This window comes from Scomber japonicus, chromosome 1 (genome assembly GCF_027409825.1).
Source record: "Scomber japonicus isolate fScoJap1 chromosome 1, fScoJap1.pri, whole genome shotgun sequence".
NCBI lineage: Eukaryota > Metazoa > Chordata > Actinopteri > Scombriformes > Scombridae > Scomber > Scomber japonicus.
The window spans coordinates 539,320-554,876 of record NC_070578.1 but is presented as its reverse complement, the minus strand read 5'-3'; the positions used below and the strand labels follow the sequence as shown (position 1 = coordinate 554,876).

Sequence of the window (15,557 nt, the reverse complement as noted above, 5' to 3'; positions counted from 1 at the left end):
CTCCTTTATGGTCACTAAATCAGACCACTGACACAAACCACCTCTGAATGCTCAAGCTAGAGGAAAGACCAATTCACAGCCCAGTGCGAATTGATAGTACCACTTGGCTAAACATCATAAGTCACCACACACTTGAATAACAGACCCACCAACTGATCCATTTTATATACTCATCATTAGGGTCTTCTGAGCTACCCTTTGTCTGGCCCCTCCCCCCAGACCTGTTTGCCATGGGAGACCCTACCAGGGGCATAAAATCCCCCGACAACTGAGCTCCTGGAGTCATTGGGAGACGCAAACCCCTCCACCACTATAAGGTAGTAGCTCAGGGAGGGGATGGGACCCCGCTCCTACAGACTCACCACCAGTGGGAGGGGCCAAAGGGGTCGGGTGAGCTGTGAGCTGGGCGGCAGCCGAAGGCGAGGACCTTGGCGGTCCGATCCTCGGCTGCAGAAGCTAGCTCTAGGGACGTGGAATGTCACCTCTCTGATGGGGATGGAGCCTGAGCTGGTGCGCGAGGTTGACAAGTTATAGTCGGCCTCACCTCGACGCACAGCAAGGGCTCTGGAACCAGTCTCCTCAAGAGGGGTTGGACTCTCGTCCACTCTGGAGTTGCCACTGGTGAGAGTACGTTGGGGTTTACCCCGGTAGACGAGAGGGTAGCCTCCCTCCGCCTTCAGGTGGGGGAACGGATCCTGACTGTTGTTTGTGCCTATGGTCCAAAAAGCAGCTCAGAGTATCCACCCTTCTTGGACTCCTTGGAGTGGGTGCATGAAAGCACTCCCTCTGGGGATTCCCTCGTTCTGCTGGGGGACTTCAACGCTCACGTTGGCAGCGACAGTGAGACCTGGAGGGGTGTGATTGGGAGGAATGCCCCCCCCATCTGAACCCGAGCAGTGTTCTGTTATTGGACTTCTGTGCTCATCACAGATTGTCCATAACGAACACCGTATTCAAGCATAAGGGTGTCCATATGTGCACTTGGCACCAGGACACCCTAGGCCGCAGTTCGATGATTGACTTTGTAGTTGTGTCGTCGGACTTGCGGCCGCATGTCTTGGACACTCGGGTGAAGAGAGGGGCGGAGCTGTCAACTGATCACCACCTGGTGGTGAGTTGGCTACGATGGTGGGGGAGGATGCCGGTCAGACCTGGTAGACCCAAATGTATTGTGAGGGTCTGCTGGGAACGTCTGGCAGAGTCTCCTGTCAGAGAGAGTTTCAACTCCCACCTCTGGGAGAGCTTCGACCATGTACCGGGGGAGGGGGGGGGACACATCACATCTGACTTAAGAGGGGGGTTTTTTCTCAGATTTTCCATTCCAAATTTAACGCTAAATGCCGTGGCACAGCTATCTTAATTAAGAGGGATGTGCAATTTGTGCACACAAATATAATTCCAGATAAAGATGGACATTTTATCATTGTCCAGGGACATCTGTTCAATGTGCCAGTGGTTCTTGCTTGTGTTTACGCCTCCAACTGGGACAATGCAAGTTTTTCAGTGATTTTTTCTCCCTTCTTCCAGAGTTAAACAGTCACCAATTGGTCCTCGGGGGAGATTTGAACTGTGTTCTAGATCCCACTCTAGATCGTTCAAGAACCACATCTGGAACACTAAGTAAATCAGCAGAGACCATAAATGCTTTTCTCCAAACGTATGGGGCGATAGATGCATGGAGATATAGAAATCCGGTTTCGAGACAGTATTCATTTTTCTCTCCAGTACACCATTCATATTCCAGGATAGACTATTTTTTGCTGGACAAAAAACTCCTGCCCCTACTGTGGTCTAGTGAATACGAGGGTATTGTTATTTCCGACCATAGCCCAGTAACAATGGCGCTTTGCTTTCCGAATAACGAGCCTCCACAACGTACCTGGAGACTCAACCCACGTCTTCTGTCTGATGAAGATTTTGTTAACTTCCTATGAGCGCAAATCGATTTTTTTCTAGAAACAAATCAGTCGTCAGAGACAAGCCACTATAACCTCTGGGAAGCGATGAAAGCTTATTTACTCGGTCAGATAATATCTTATAATGTAAGTATAAACAGAAGACGCTCAGCACGCCTTAACGAGCTCATCTCTTTAATAAATGATGTCGACCGTAAAAATTCAGAAGCTCCATCTGCTGAGCTTAGTAGGGAGAGAATAGGTTTGCTAACAGAATTTGACACCCTCTCGTCTGGAGCGGCTGAGGAGCTTCATCTCAGATCCCGTCAAGACTTTTATGAGCATGGAGAACGAGCCAGCAAGCTACTTTGTCTTCAGCTAAAACAATCTTCAGAGGCTGGATTTATTGCGGAGATTAACACTCCAGATGGGATAACCACAGATCAAAAAGGCATAAATGAGGAATTCAGAAAATTCTACGAGGACCTTTATGCCACTGAAAATTGTGATAATGCTAAGCTAGCTCAGTTTTTCAATAGTCTCGAAATCCCAGTAGTAGGTCAACAGGATAGGACAGATCTAGACAACAGCATCTCAGCCTCAGAAATTGATCGGGCAATTAAATGTATGAGGAGCAGTAAATCCCCCGGGCCGGACGGCTTCCCGACTGAATTAAAAAAAAAATTCTCAGGCAAACTAATCCCTCTTCTAAAAAATGTCTATGCCGAAGCTCTTGAGCGTGAGACACTCCCCCCTACAATGGCCCAGGCCACCATTTCCGTACTCCTTAAGAAAGGAAAGGACCCTCTGAAATGTGAATCATATCGTCCTGTAAGCCTACTTTGCTGCGACTACAAGATCTTAACTAAAGTTCTGGTTAGTAGATTGGAGTCTGTCATACATACAGTGATACACCCAGATCAGACTGGTTTTATTACAGGGCGGCAGCTTTTTAGCAATGTACGTAGGCTTTTTAATATTCACTATTCTCCGGAAAAGTCACAATCTGCAGAGGTCTTGCTCTCCCTTGACGCACACAAAGCGTTCGATCGTATTGAGTATGAATATCTATTTGCGACTCTGGAGAGGTTTGGTTTTGGACCAGCCTTTTGTTCCTGGATAAAGGTCTTGTATGCTACACCACTGGCCTCGGTTCGCACTAATAAGACAATCTCCAATTATTTTCCTATATGTAGGGGGACCAGACAGGGCTGCCCCCTGAGCCCGCTTTTATTCGACCTGGCCATTGAACCGCTGGCAGTTGCACTAAGGAGTACTGGGGAGCTTAGGGGTATTGACAGGGGGGGACAAACTCACAAGCTGTCTCTATATGCGGACGACCTGATACTCTATCTGTCCAACCCTTCCATCTCTATACCTAAGGCATTAGAAATTATCTCTAGCTTTGGGAAGATCTCAGGCTACAAAATCAACCTTACTAAGAGTCTGCTCTTCCCTATTAACGACCAGGCTCAACAGATGTCCTTCGACATATATCCACTAAAAGAAACTCGTGACACTTTTACATATCTAGGTGTATCAGTAATCCGTAAATATAGGGATTTATTCAAACAGAATTTTAAACCAGCCCTAGAGAAGGCCAAGCAGGACCTTGTCCGTTGGTCAGCATTGCCTATATCACTTGCCGGCAGAGTCAATTCTGTTAAAATGACAATTATGCCCAGGTTCTTATTCTTGTTTAATACAGTGCCCGTTTTTATCCCAAAGTCATTTTTTAAAGAGTTAGATAAATCCATCCATCCATCCATCCATCTTCTTCCGCTTATCCGGGATCGGGTCGCGGGGGCAGCAGCCTAAGCAGGGAAGCCCAGACTTCCCTCTCCCCAGCCACTTCGTCCAGCTCTTCCCGGGGGACCCCGAGGCGTTCCCAGGCCAGCCGAGAGACATAGTCTCTCCAACGTGTCCTGGGTCTTCCCCGGGGTCTCCTACCGGTGGGACGTGCCCTGAACACCTCACCAGGGAGGCGTCCGGGAGGCATCCTAATTAGATGCCCGAACCACCTCATCTGGCTCCTCTCGACGCGGAGGAGCAGCGGGTCTACTCCGAGCTCCCTCCGGATGACTGAGCTTCTCACCCTATCTCTAAGGGAGAGCCCAGCCACCCTACGGAGGAAGCTCATTTCGGCCGCTTGTACCCGCGATCTTGTTCTTTCGGTCACTACCCAAAGCTCATGACCATAGGTGAAGGTAGGAACGAAGATCGACTGGTAAATCGAGAGCTTCACCTTTCGGCTCAGCTCCCTCTTCACCACGACGGATCTGTGCAGAGTCTGCATTACTGCAGACGCCGCACCGATCCGCCTGTCGATCTCCCATTCCATCCTTTCCTCACTCGTTAACAAGACCCCGAGGTACTTGAACTCCTCCACTTGAGGCAGAATCTCATCCCCGACCCGAAGAGTGCACTCCCCCCTTTTCCGGTTGAGGACCATGGCCTCGGATTTGGAGGTGCTGATTCACATCCCGGCCGCTTCGCACTCGGCTGCGAACCGATCCAGTGAGAGTTGGAGGTCACGGTCTGATGAAGCCAACAGGACCACATCATCTGCAAAAAGCAGTGACCCAATCCTGAGGTCACCAAACCGGACCCCCTCCACACCCTGGCTGCGCCTAGAAATCCCGTCCATAAAAATTATGAACAGGATCGGTGACAAAGGGCAGCCCTGGCGGAGTCCAACCCTCACTGGAAACAAGTCCGACTTACTACCGGCGATGCGGACCAAGCTCTGACACTGGTCGTACAGGGAACGGACGGCCCTTATCAGGGGGTCCGATACCCCGTACTCCCGGAGAACCCCCCACAGGATCCCCCGAGGGACACGGTCGAATGCCTTCTCCAAGTCCACAAAACACATGTGGACTGGTTGGGCAAACTCCCATGCACCCTCAAAGATCCTGCAGAGGGTGTAGAGCTGGTCCACTGTTCCACGGCCCGGACGAAAACCACACTGCTCCTCCTGAATCCGAGGTTCAACTACCCGACGGACCCTCCTCTCCAGCACCCCTGAATAGACCTTACCAGGGAGGCTGAGGAGTGTGATTCCCCTGTAATTGGAACACACCCTCCGGTCCCCTTTCTTAAAAAGGGGGACCACCACCCCAGTCTGCCAATCCAGAGGCACTGCCCCCGATGTCCACGCGATGCTGCAGAGTCGTGTCAACCATGACAGCCCCACAACATCCAGGGCCTTGAGGAACTCGGGCCGGATCTCATCCACCCCCGGGGCCCACCGAGGAGCTTTTTAACCACCTCGGCAACCTCAGCCCCAGAGATAGGAGAGCCCACACCCAAGTCCCCCGGCCCTGCTTCCTTACCGGAAGGCGTGTTGGTGGGATTGAGGAGGTCTTCGAAGTATTCCTTCCACCGATCCACAACGTCCCGAGTCGAGGTCAGCAGCGCACCGTCCCCACCGTACACAGTGTTTACGGCGCACTGCTTCCCCCTCCTGAGACGCCGGATGGTGGTCCAGAATCTCTTCGAAGCCGTCCGGAAGTCTTTTTCCATGGCCTCACCGAACTCCTCCCATGTCCGGGTTTTTGCCTCAGCGACCGCCATAGCTGCGCTCCGCTTGGTCTGCCGGTACCTGTCTGCTGCCTCCGGAGTCCTACAGGCCAAAAAGGACCTCTAGGACTCCTTCTTCCATAAATAAATAGATAAATCCATATCCGTCTTTATATGGAATAAAACCATCCCACGGATAAGGAGGGCACATCTTGAGAAACAGAAAGAAGTTGGAGGTTTAGCATTACCAAATTTTCTACAATACTATTGGGCGGCTAATATTTATAAATTGTCATACTGGGTCTCTGCATTTTATGAGGGGGATGGAGCTGTATGGATTGAAATGGAACAATACTCCACCCATCCTGTGTCCCTACCTTCTTTAGTATGTGCGCCACTACCACTTAGTAAACAGCGCGTCATAAACAATCCTGTTGTGAGTGGCTCACTACGAATATGGTCTCAATTTAGGACTCACTTCAAACATAGAAAAGCTACATCCTCTCTCCCAATCTCGGCTAATGCACTCTTCCCGCCCTCACTCATGGACACAGTCTTTAAGTTATGGTTCAGGAATGGTCTGAAACAGGTGAAGGATCTTTTCAAGGACGGTGTGTTCATGTCTTTTGAGCAGCTTGTAGGCGAGTACAATATTCCCAGATCACAGTCATTAAGATGGTGCGCGGCTTTGTTCGTAAGCACTTTCCTTCCTTTCCGTCACTCCCACCAAATGACTGGATGGATGAGTGTTTGGGTGGAGATCCAGACCAAAGAGGGGGAGTGAGCAAACTTTATGAGAGAATTCAAATGATAGCCTCTCCTTCACTTAATAATATTAGGGCAGCGAAGTTTCAGATGATTCCTGGGAAAGTGCAATTAGGAGAGTACACTCAAGATCAATCTGTATCAGGCACGGTTTGCTCCAGTTCAAAGTGCTCCACAGACTCCATTTGTCTAAAAGTAAACTGGCCAGGATATATCCAGAGGTGGATCCGACTTGCTCCCGATGCTCCCAGGCTCCGGCCACCCTCTATCACATGTTTTGGGCATGCCCAAAGTTAGTACAGTTTTGGTCCTCAATTTTTGACACATTCTCTTATACCTGCAAAAAAGAGATAAGCCCTGCTCCTGAAATCGCATTGTTCGGTGTGGCCCCTGCTGAGGTGGTGATATCTAGGGCACAGTCGGATGCCATCGCCTTTTCATCCCTACTAGTCAGGCGCCTTATTTTGTGTAACTGGAAATCAGTTAGACCTCCCACGCACAGGCACTGGGTTGGGGATGTAATGGCACATTTGAAACTTGAGAAACACTTAATCAGGGGATCAACCCAGAAGTTTTACAATGTCTGGCAGCCGTTTTTGAACTACTTTGATCTGCAGTTCCCAGCTAGGGACACTGAGACTACTACATAACTGAATCACACAAATCTATAATGGGTTAAAATTGTACGCTTTAATTTTAGTTTCTGTCATTGTTTTTATTATTATTATTTTTATTTATTTATTTTTTATTTATGTATTTATTTTTATGTTTTTATTATTATTATTTTTATTTATTTATTTTTTATTTATGTATTTATTTTTATGTTTTTATTATTATTATTATTATTATTTTTTTTTTATTTATTTATTTATCTATTCTTTTTTATATATACATTTTATGTTATTATTATTGTTGCTTTATTTTCCATATATTTTGTGACTGCTGTTTGCAGCCATGTTGACTGTGTTGTATGTGTTTGCAATATAAAAAGCCAATAAAAATATTTGAAAATATATATAAAAAACTCTCCTGTGCGAACACTCATGTTTCCTGTAAAGAAAATCAGAGATGCTGAGCAACCCGATAAGTGGAGATTTGTACAGGATCTGCAAGCAGTAAATGCAGTAGTCCACGTACATCTAAATTCACTCAACTTACCAGTTGGTAGTACTTTTTTTTGCAATATGTGGATGACCTAATGATTTGCTCTCTCACACAGGAAGCCTGTGTACAAGACACACTCGCTCTCCTGAACCATCTGGCTGATAACGGTCACAAGGCCAGCTTGTCAAAACTTCAGTCACTTTTCTATTCTAATGATAGAACAAGGTCATCCTTTCACAAGATAATGTATTGTATATAATCTGACTATTTCCTCTGCTCTGGGCTCGCTGTGCCTTCTCACGGTTGAGACAGTAAGGAGTCCGTCTGCAGACAACTGAATAAACTAGAGAAAGACAACGTACGGCTTTGTGCTTCTTGATAAATAAATATTGCCAGAACAGTAATTGATTGTTTTTTTAAGTCAAATAAAAGTCAGAAGAATGACCCTCACAACATTGAACCATGTACCTTTGCATCAACAACTAATTTACAGTAAAACTAATTTCATTTCATCTGCAAAAAGAAACAATGCAGCCTATCACATGGAATTATGAGCTCAGTTAAACAACCAAAACAAACACTCACAGAGGACAATATTCCTAATAAAACCACTAAAAAGTAATGAGGGATACTGCCTGAGTGTGGAAGTATCCATACTCCTCCATCATGTTAAAAAGGGGATATTGTTCTTTATAGGAAATTCTGTACAAAGATGTATTTCATATGACAAGGTCTCCCTATAAAAACACTGTGGTGCTGCTACTACTCAGAAGAATTCAGTATATTACAGCGCCTCATTCAAGTCATTGCAGAACTGCTTGTTTTCTAATTTCATTCTGTCTTTAAGTTATTCACACTACAATGAAATGTCTGTGTCTTATAAATGAAACATAGTGGGCTGAAAACACAACCTTTCTCACATTTATGTGGTCAAATTGGAAAGTAAACAGATAGGAAAAGTGCTTTAGCTTCTATGGACTGAGGCTAATTCCTCTAATGGCATAAATCACAATGGTGGATGGAAGAGGTCCAGCATTACATAATACACAAACAGAGACGTTAATAGAGGCAGAAGAAATTCATATAGTACAGGGAACAGAACCACACAGACTAGTTTGTTCTCTCTGTCTAAATGTGTTTATGCACTACTAAATCACTTGTATTGTGTTTGAGGAAACTTAATTGCTCTCTGGATTACACTCCTGGTGCCATTTTTCAGCATTCATTGACATGCACGTACGGCACATTTGGTTGTTTTGGGGCGGGGCGGGGGGGGGGGGCGAGGTGGCAGGGGGTTGAAGGCCCGATCACTGCTGCTTGCAGCTATAATTACAATTGTAAAGGATTTTTTAACTTAGCCAATAATGTAATAACTTATTACCTTACTGGCAAAAACGAATTATTATTTTTATTATTGGTCCAGAAATGTTATTATGTTATCGGCTTTATCAGATTTAACATGGGCAAAATGATTATGTTATTGACTGGATTATGCTACTGCAAGGTACACTATTATTTTCACTTTAAAATCTGTGCAATATCAATATCACACTCTGGTATATTATCATTAAACACAAATATTACTTTTGTACATATATTACTATTTCTTTTCCTATATGTTTTACTTCTGTTTCTATCTCTGGCTTGTTCTGCTCACTTGTTGAAGTCCTTTAGCAAGACACTGAACCCCAGCTGCTCCTAATGGAGTGCCTTGTAAAATAGCTTGCCACCATCAGTGTGTGCGTGTGTGCATGTGTATACTCGTGTGTACATATTTGTGAGAACCAATTTGCATCATGAACCTTGGGAGTGAAGACATCTACATAAAATGAGCAAATTCTGACCAATCGTCTGTTCAATAGCTACGACTTAGATTTAATGTCTACAGTCAGAGTTAGATTTTGGGTAACAGTAAATGTAGAGTTAGGGTTAGGGTTAGGGCTAGGCATGGGCCGGTATGAGATTCTGACGGTATGATAACCTTAGGTAAAAATATCACAGTCTCACGGTTTTATGATTACAGCTATAAAATGTGAAAAAAAGAAAAAGAAAAAAATGTTTCCATTGAACGGTCTTTTATTTTTAAACATACAGTATATAGAACATGATGGAACATTAGTAAATATGTATTAAAATGAATAATAATAAATAACTGAATTCTTTCTAAATAAATAATAAAAAAATAAGTGCAGTCCTTAATGCAGTCCTTTACCTGAGGCTAAACCTGCAACTCAAGTCACGACATAAATTAATTATTTTTTGTGAAAAACCAACACAAAATGCAAATAAATGCAATCACTTAACCTGTGGCTCAAGATCACAACATAAATAATTGAAAAAAGTAAAAACACTTCTAAGATAAATATGAATAAATGCAGCAGGAGCTTAAAACTGAATCTCATCTCAACATCTGTAGGAGACTTGCTCACTATCATATTGGATGTATTGCCTCCTCGGGCTGCCATTGTCCACAAGCATGTTTTGCATGTAGGGACCTTCTTCCTCCAAGCCGTGGCCGTCTGTCTTTTTACGGTAGCTGAAGTATTTCCATATAGTCGACTTGGCGCTTTTAGACGGGGGGTGGGGGGGGGGGTTCGTGGGGCTCGCCTCCTTCAGCCATCATACAGCCTGCAGAGCTAACTGCTTGTAATAGCAACCGGAGGTGCGCTGGAGGAAGACTACTTTACGCTGCAGCTGCACACGACCTGAGCGACCTCCACTCTCTCTCTGACCAGACATCACATTAAAAAAAAACACACTCATACCTCAGGAACGGTGTGACGGAACATTTTAGTGGTTTTGAAACCGTGACTTTTTTCATACCGTGGTATACCTTGAAACCGGTAACCGGCCCATGCCTAGTTAGGACACTGGGGTCAGGTACTTAGTTGTGATGGTTAAAGCTAGTTATAGAGACATTATATCAAGCGTACTCACCCACAGTATCACAGGGTTCGTCTTTATGAACACAGAAATCTGTCCTGAAAGAAAAACAAAAACAAGTTTACTCAGTGCATATTTACAAACTACACTGAGAACAAGTGACCAAGTATCTATTAAAATGAAGTGCTGGATCATGCTAGAAAACAACAAGATAACTGGCCATGTTGTTCAACATGGTCAAAGTCAAAAGGCAGGGTGAAAAGCATTCTGCCATAGAGAGAGAGGAATGTGATAATCATTTAAATATGGCAATAATGGCACACAGTTTCAAAAGGTGTGGTGAGAGGAGTTTTCTGAAACTTCAACCATCCAACAAGCATTTACAATGAAGCATTTTGGTTATCCCAGGGCTTACTCCCACCTCTAGACCAGGGCTGACTAAATCCTTCTTTACAGCAGTGGTATCCTTGAACTTTCTGGGTAAGAACAAACCCCTGGACTCATCTTATAGAGCAGAGGTCACTAATAGGCCGACCACGGTCCAGATCCGGACTCAGACAGTGTCCTTTCCGGAACCAGACCTGATGAAATATTGAGGATTGTTACATTTTGTCCCAGCATTTCTATTTGAACGGACGCTACTTCTCCAGCAATTACGGTAAAAGACAATCTTCTCAGATGACGCTAATCAGCCAATCAAATCCGTGCATTCGGACACGCAGAGAGACTGGATTGTCAGTGAGATACACACAGAGAAATCCAAAAAAACTAAAAACGTTTCACCATTCCAGCCCAGACTTAAAATCCTGGTGGGACAAGCAAGAGCTCACTTCTCTCATTAAATAAGAGAAAGAGAAAACAAAGTGTAACTGCAGTTAACATAAGAAAAAGTATTTATTTTGTTTCTTTTTATTCTTATTTTATTTATTTGATTATTTATTTGACAAGTTGAGTGTAAATACGAATGAATGTTGCCATATTCTAGAATCGTACTGTATTTATGTGACAATCTAGCCACTAGACACAGATGCTGATGGAACAACAATTCTTCTTCAAGGTACTGAAAAATAACACAGACATTATGATCCTCTGAACCTTCACTTGAGGAAATGTTCACTAGTTGGGCCTCTGTGAATTATTATTGAATATCCCTGCTATAGAGTTTAGAAGAACATTCAGAAGTTTACAAAGTAACATTCCTCTAGAACTCACCAGGAAATGTTTCTTAACATCTACAATATTCCTATATAGACCCAATATTCCTGTGAGGTTTGGTTCTTGGAATATTCTTTGAAGATTACGTACTTTTTTTCTGTGTCACTTGGTCCTTACTGTTGCTCTTTCCTATTTCATTTGCATTATGCTTCCCTTAGGTCATACTATTAGCAAATTAAGAGATATATCCTATCACTGTTATGCTGACAATATTCAGTTCATTGTCTCTTTTAAACCCAGTAATCCAGACACAATGTCTGGATCGACTGAAAACATTAAGAACTGGATGTCTAACAACTTTAACTTTATACAGCTTAATACAGACAAAACAGGGGTTCTTATTATGGCCTCAAACCATTTCCTTAGCTCTTAGTTCTCATTTAAGAAATAAATGATGATTCATGATGAAAAGGAATGGGCAGAGAGGGAGATGTTTATGTCCAAGGAAAATAAGTCCAAGAAGAACTCTTTGTACACAACGCTTGGAAATGCCCTTGTGACATACTCATAGTACGGTGTTGCCAGCTTGCCATAGAGCCACAGCCACACTCATATGGGCCATGCTGCATTATGTATCTAGTCCTGATCAATCTGCAGTCCCATAGTTAGTCAACACAGGGACTGGAAGAGAATGAGATGCCACTTCTGTTCACTAAACACAAAGCTAAATCAAAAACAAGTACGGAAAATGATCCTAACTAATTATGCCACATATCCAAAGTTACAAAGTCATTATTATTATTATGTTATATTATGAAACTATTTCTGACTATTTGCTTGGACCACGCCTCATATTGTGAAGAAATAGAGTAAGGATAGTATGGAAGGAAGGGGTAAAAGCAATTCATTATAAAACACTGATTTGACCAAAGGTCTAAATACAGAGGCCCAGAAATGGCCATGTTTAGCTGATATAATTGAAGGTGGTCCATAACAGCAGTCATTACCAGACAAGTCTAATGAAGTGCTTTCCAGTAGAGAGGGTAGAAGAATTGAACAAATTTTACCAATGAGACAATGATCTTGAAAGGCTAGGTATGGAAGAAGCCTTTTAGGCCATACACATTTACAGCAGCAGTTTATACGAGCCAAAGTAATGTTGAGTGTGGTAACACCACAGTGACAACAGAGTGGGAGGAGACGTTCCCACTGACATGTGGCAGTGCACAGGTAGGTGTGAACAGCTGTATGTCAGCACCTGGGGACCAGACCTAAATAAGACCTGCTGGTGAAATGTGCAATACAAAGTGTGTGTATGTGTTTGCTGATGTAGGCTTTTGCAAGAAGACAAACCTGGATAGGTAGCAGTGACAAGCAAGATAACTAATAGCTACATGCAGAGGAACATTAAATATAAAATGATCATGCTCACATTTTTGCAATTATCTCAAATGAATTGGCTTAGAGTAAAAATTCTTTCATCATTTCACTCTCATGAGTCATCTGCATCTGGTCCTCAACTCTACAAATATCAAATTTTGTGATTTTTTTCACAATCCGCTTGGACTATGATATTAAGAGTTATTTGTATTGTCTTGCCTATAGGAGCACAAGATTAGAAAATGCTCCTATGTGTTGTTCTGGAGCCACATGATCAAACCACACATATAACTTGTTTCATTTGTAGGACTTGTAAAAACATGTGTGTGGTGTTGTACTGTAGCTTGTAATATAAGCCTTTAAATGCATTTATCTGTAGCTCCAACTAGACCTACTGGATTTTATTGCCTCATCAGTACCTTAAACAACATGTTTCCACCACTCAAGCCACTTGCAATGTTCTAACATAGGGCTGGTTTTGGTCTGAGCCAAGCAGCAACCTCCAGGCCTGAAAAATAAAGCCACTGCAGAAATGCCAAAATCAGCTGTTCCTCAAATGGCCAGTTGAGGCTGGCTCCAACAGCAAGTCAATCATCATAAACCCCCAATGTTAAAATGCCCAACTTTACAGCAGTAATAAACAAGTTTACAGCTTGGTACGAAAAACAGTTTTGTTCTCTGTAGCTAATTTCAGCTGTACAGGGGTTGAATAACATTACTATTTACACCACTAAGGCTTAAAGTTACATATGATTAAGGGTGTGACCACTTTGAGTGATTTATAGAGTATAGGCTTAGTCATAGCTATCACTATATCAGTGTGTTTTCAGTTCATGAAGTTTAATTGTAACACTTTGCTCACCAGTCAGATAATTTTTTTCCAGTACGTACATTTTATTTTAAAGGTTTTAAGCTTGTTTTTCACAAGTGATCAATACTATTAACTAGGGATGCAACGGTTCTCGGTATTGTACCGAGCCGTTCGGTTCGGTACGCCCAGGTAAACCGCGATAGTTCGGTACCCGCGACATCAAAATTTAATGTTTAATATGTGGTTATTGAGCATACATTATGTGTATAGAGTGATACGCAGAGGGGATGTCTGCTCAGTGTCTCTCAACAACAATGCAAGAACCAATCAGAATTTCCCTGAGGTTCCCAGGAGCCAATCAGCGCTCTGAATGCAGACGCTGGAGAAGTGAGGGGAAACTAGTTTACACAAAACTTCTCTGCTGAATGATAATGGCGAGTCAACGCGAGACGGACAAGAGTAAATATGAAGAGGCACCATCGACATTTAAATCCGCTGTGTGGGAGCATGTTGGATTCAGTGTAAACTATGACAAGCAGGGGGAGAGGACTGTCAACAGGCAAAACACGGTGTGCAAGCATTGCTTTACAACTATCACCTACTTGGCAGGTAATACGTCTAACATGTCGGCCCATCTGCGTCGCCATCACCCGGCTGTAACACTAAGCAGAGCAGCACGGAGAGCTAGTTTCCCAGCGAAAACGCAGCCAACCATTGCTGCAGCCTTTCAACAACAATTCTCTAACAATTCAGAAAAACACAAGGAAATAACAAAAGCAATAGTCGTGTTCATAGCGAAAGACATGCAGCCATACTCGGTGGTTTCGGACAGGGGATTTTGCTACATGCTAAAGGTACTCGAACCTCGTTACAGTATCCCCTCCCGCACCCATTTCAGCAGTAAAGTCATTCCTGAACTTTATGAAGTGTGTAGGAGTGAAACTGAAACGGAGTTGAAACAAGCCCCCTTCCTTGCTCTTTCTACTGATAGCTGGACATCCAGGGCAACAACTAGCTACCTTACAGTGACTGTACACTACATTTCAGATTGGGAGCTAAAAGGCTACGTGCTACAGACTTGTCCCGTGTATGAGAGCCATACCAGTGCACATTTGGCACAAGAACTGAAGCAAGCAGTCACAGAATGGAAGCTGGAGAGAGAAAACATCACTATTCCAGCTACCACAGATAATGCTCCTAACATTGTGAATGCCATCCGTGACACAGATGTTTTTGGGCCACACATTGGGTGTTTTGCACACGTCTTGAACCTTGCAGCAAAGAAGGCTTTGGCTCTCAATGCAGTGTCACGTCTCCTGGGGAAGGTCAGAAAAATAGTAACATTTTTCCACCAAAGCACCACTGCTGCTCAAGTTTTGACCAACAAACAACACATGTTAAACATACCAGAGCACAAACTGATCCATGATGTTGGAACCTGCTGGAACACAGCACATGACATGCTTGAGCGTTATGTGGAGCAGCACCCAGCCATATTCTCTGCCATGGTAGACAAGGCTGTGAAAAACACAGGCAAGGATATGGCCATGCTCACTGACAGTGAGCTGAAGCTGGCGGAAGACCTCATCCAGTTGCTTAACCCACTGAAAAAAATGACAACTCTGATGAGCAGCGAATCAACTCCCACCTCATCCATGATTCTTCCTCTGAAGACAATGACTCCATGAATCCATGACACTACATGCACAGGACAGTCCAACTATCAGGGAAGCCAAGCTAGCCATCACAAAGGACTTGGAGAAAAGATACAGACCCAGATCTCTGAGACTACCTGCACAGAGCTACAGTCGTCGACCCCAGGTTCAAGTCATTACCTTTTCTTGATGAAGCTGCCCGTGACCAAGTCTACCAAGGACCTCATAACAGAAATTGTGGAGCATGGACATCAGGTATTTGATCTTTTTTTTAATGTTAATTTGTAATTGATTGTCATTGTTTTCATCATGTGCATTAAATAATTATTATTATAATTATTATTAATTTCTAATGTTTTCTTGCAGCTTGAAGCAGTGCAAGCAGGA

At 43.7% G+C, this 15,557-nt stretch overlaps 1 protein-coding gene across 1 annotated transcript in view; it reads right to left on the bottom strand.

The window, feature by feature from the left end:
* Window positions 1–15,557, bottom strand: part of adamts17 (ADAM metallopeptidase with thrombospondin type 1 motif, 17) — a 160,401-nt gene that overhangs the window by 99,613 nt on the left and 45,231 nt on the right. Inside the window, exon 7 of the mRNA XM_053324532.1 lies at window positions 10,224–10,267. Within this exon, the coding sequence (XP_053180507.1) occupies window positions 10,224–10,267 (44 nt within the window). The remainder of the gene's footprint in view (window positions 1–10,223; window positions 10,268–15,557) is intronic.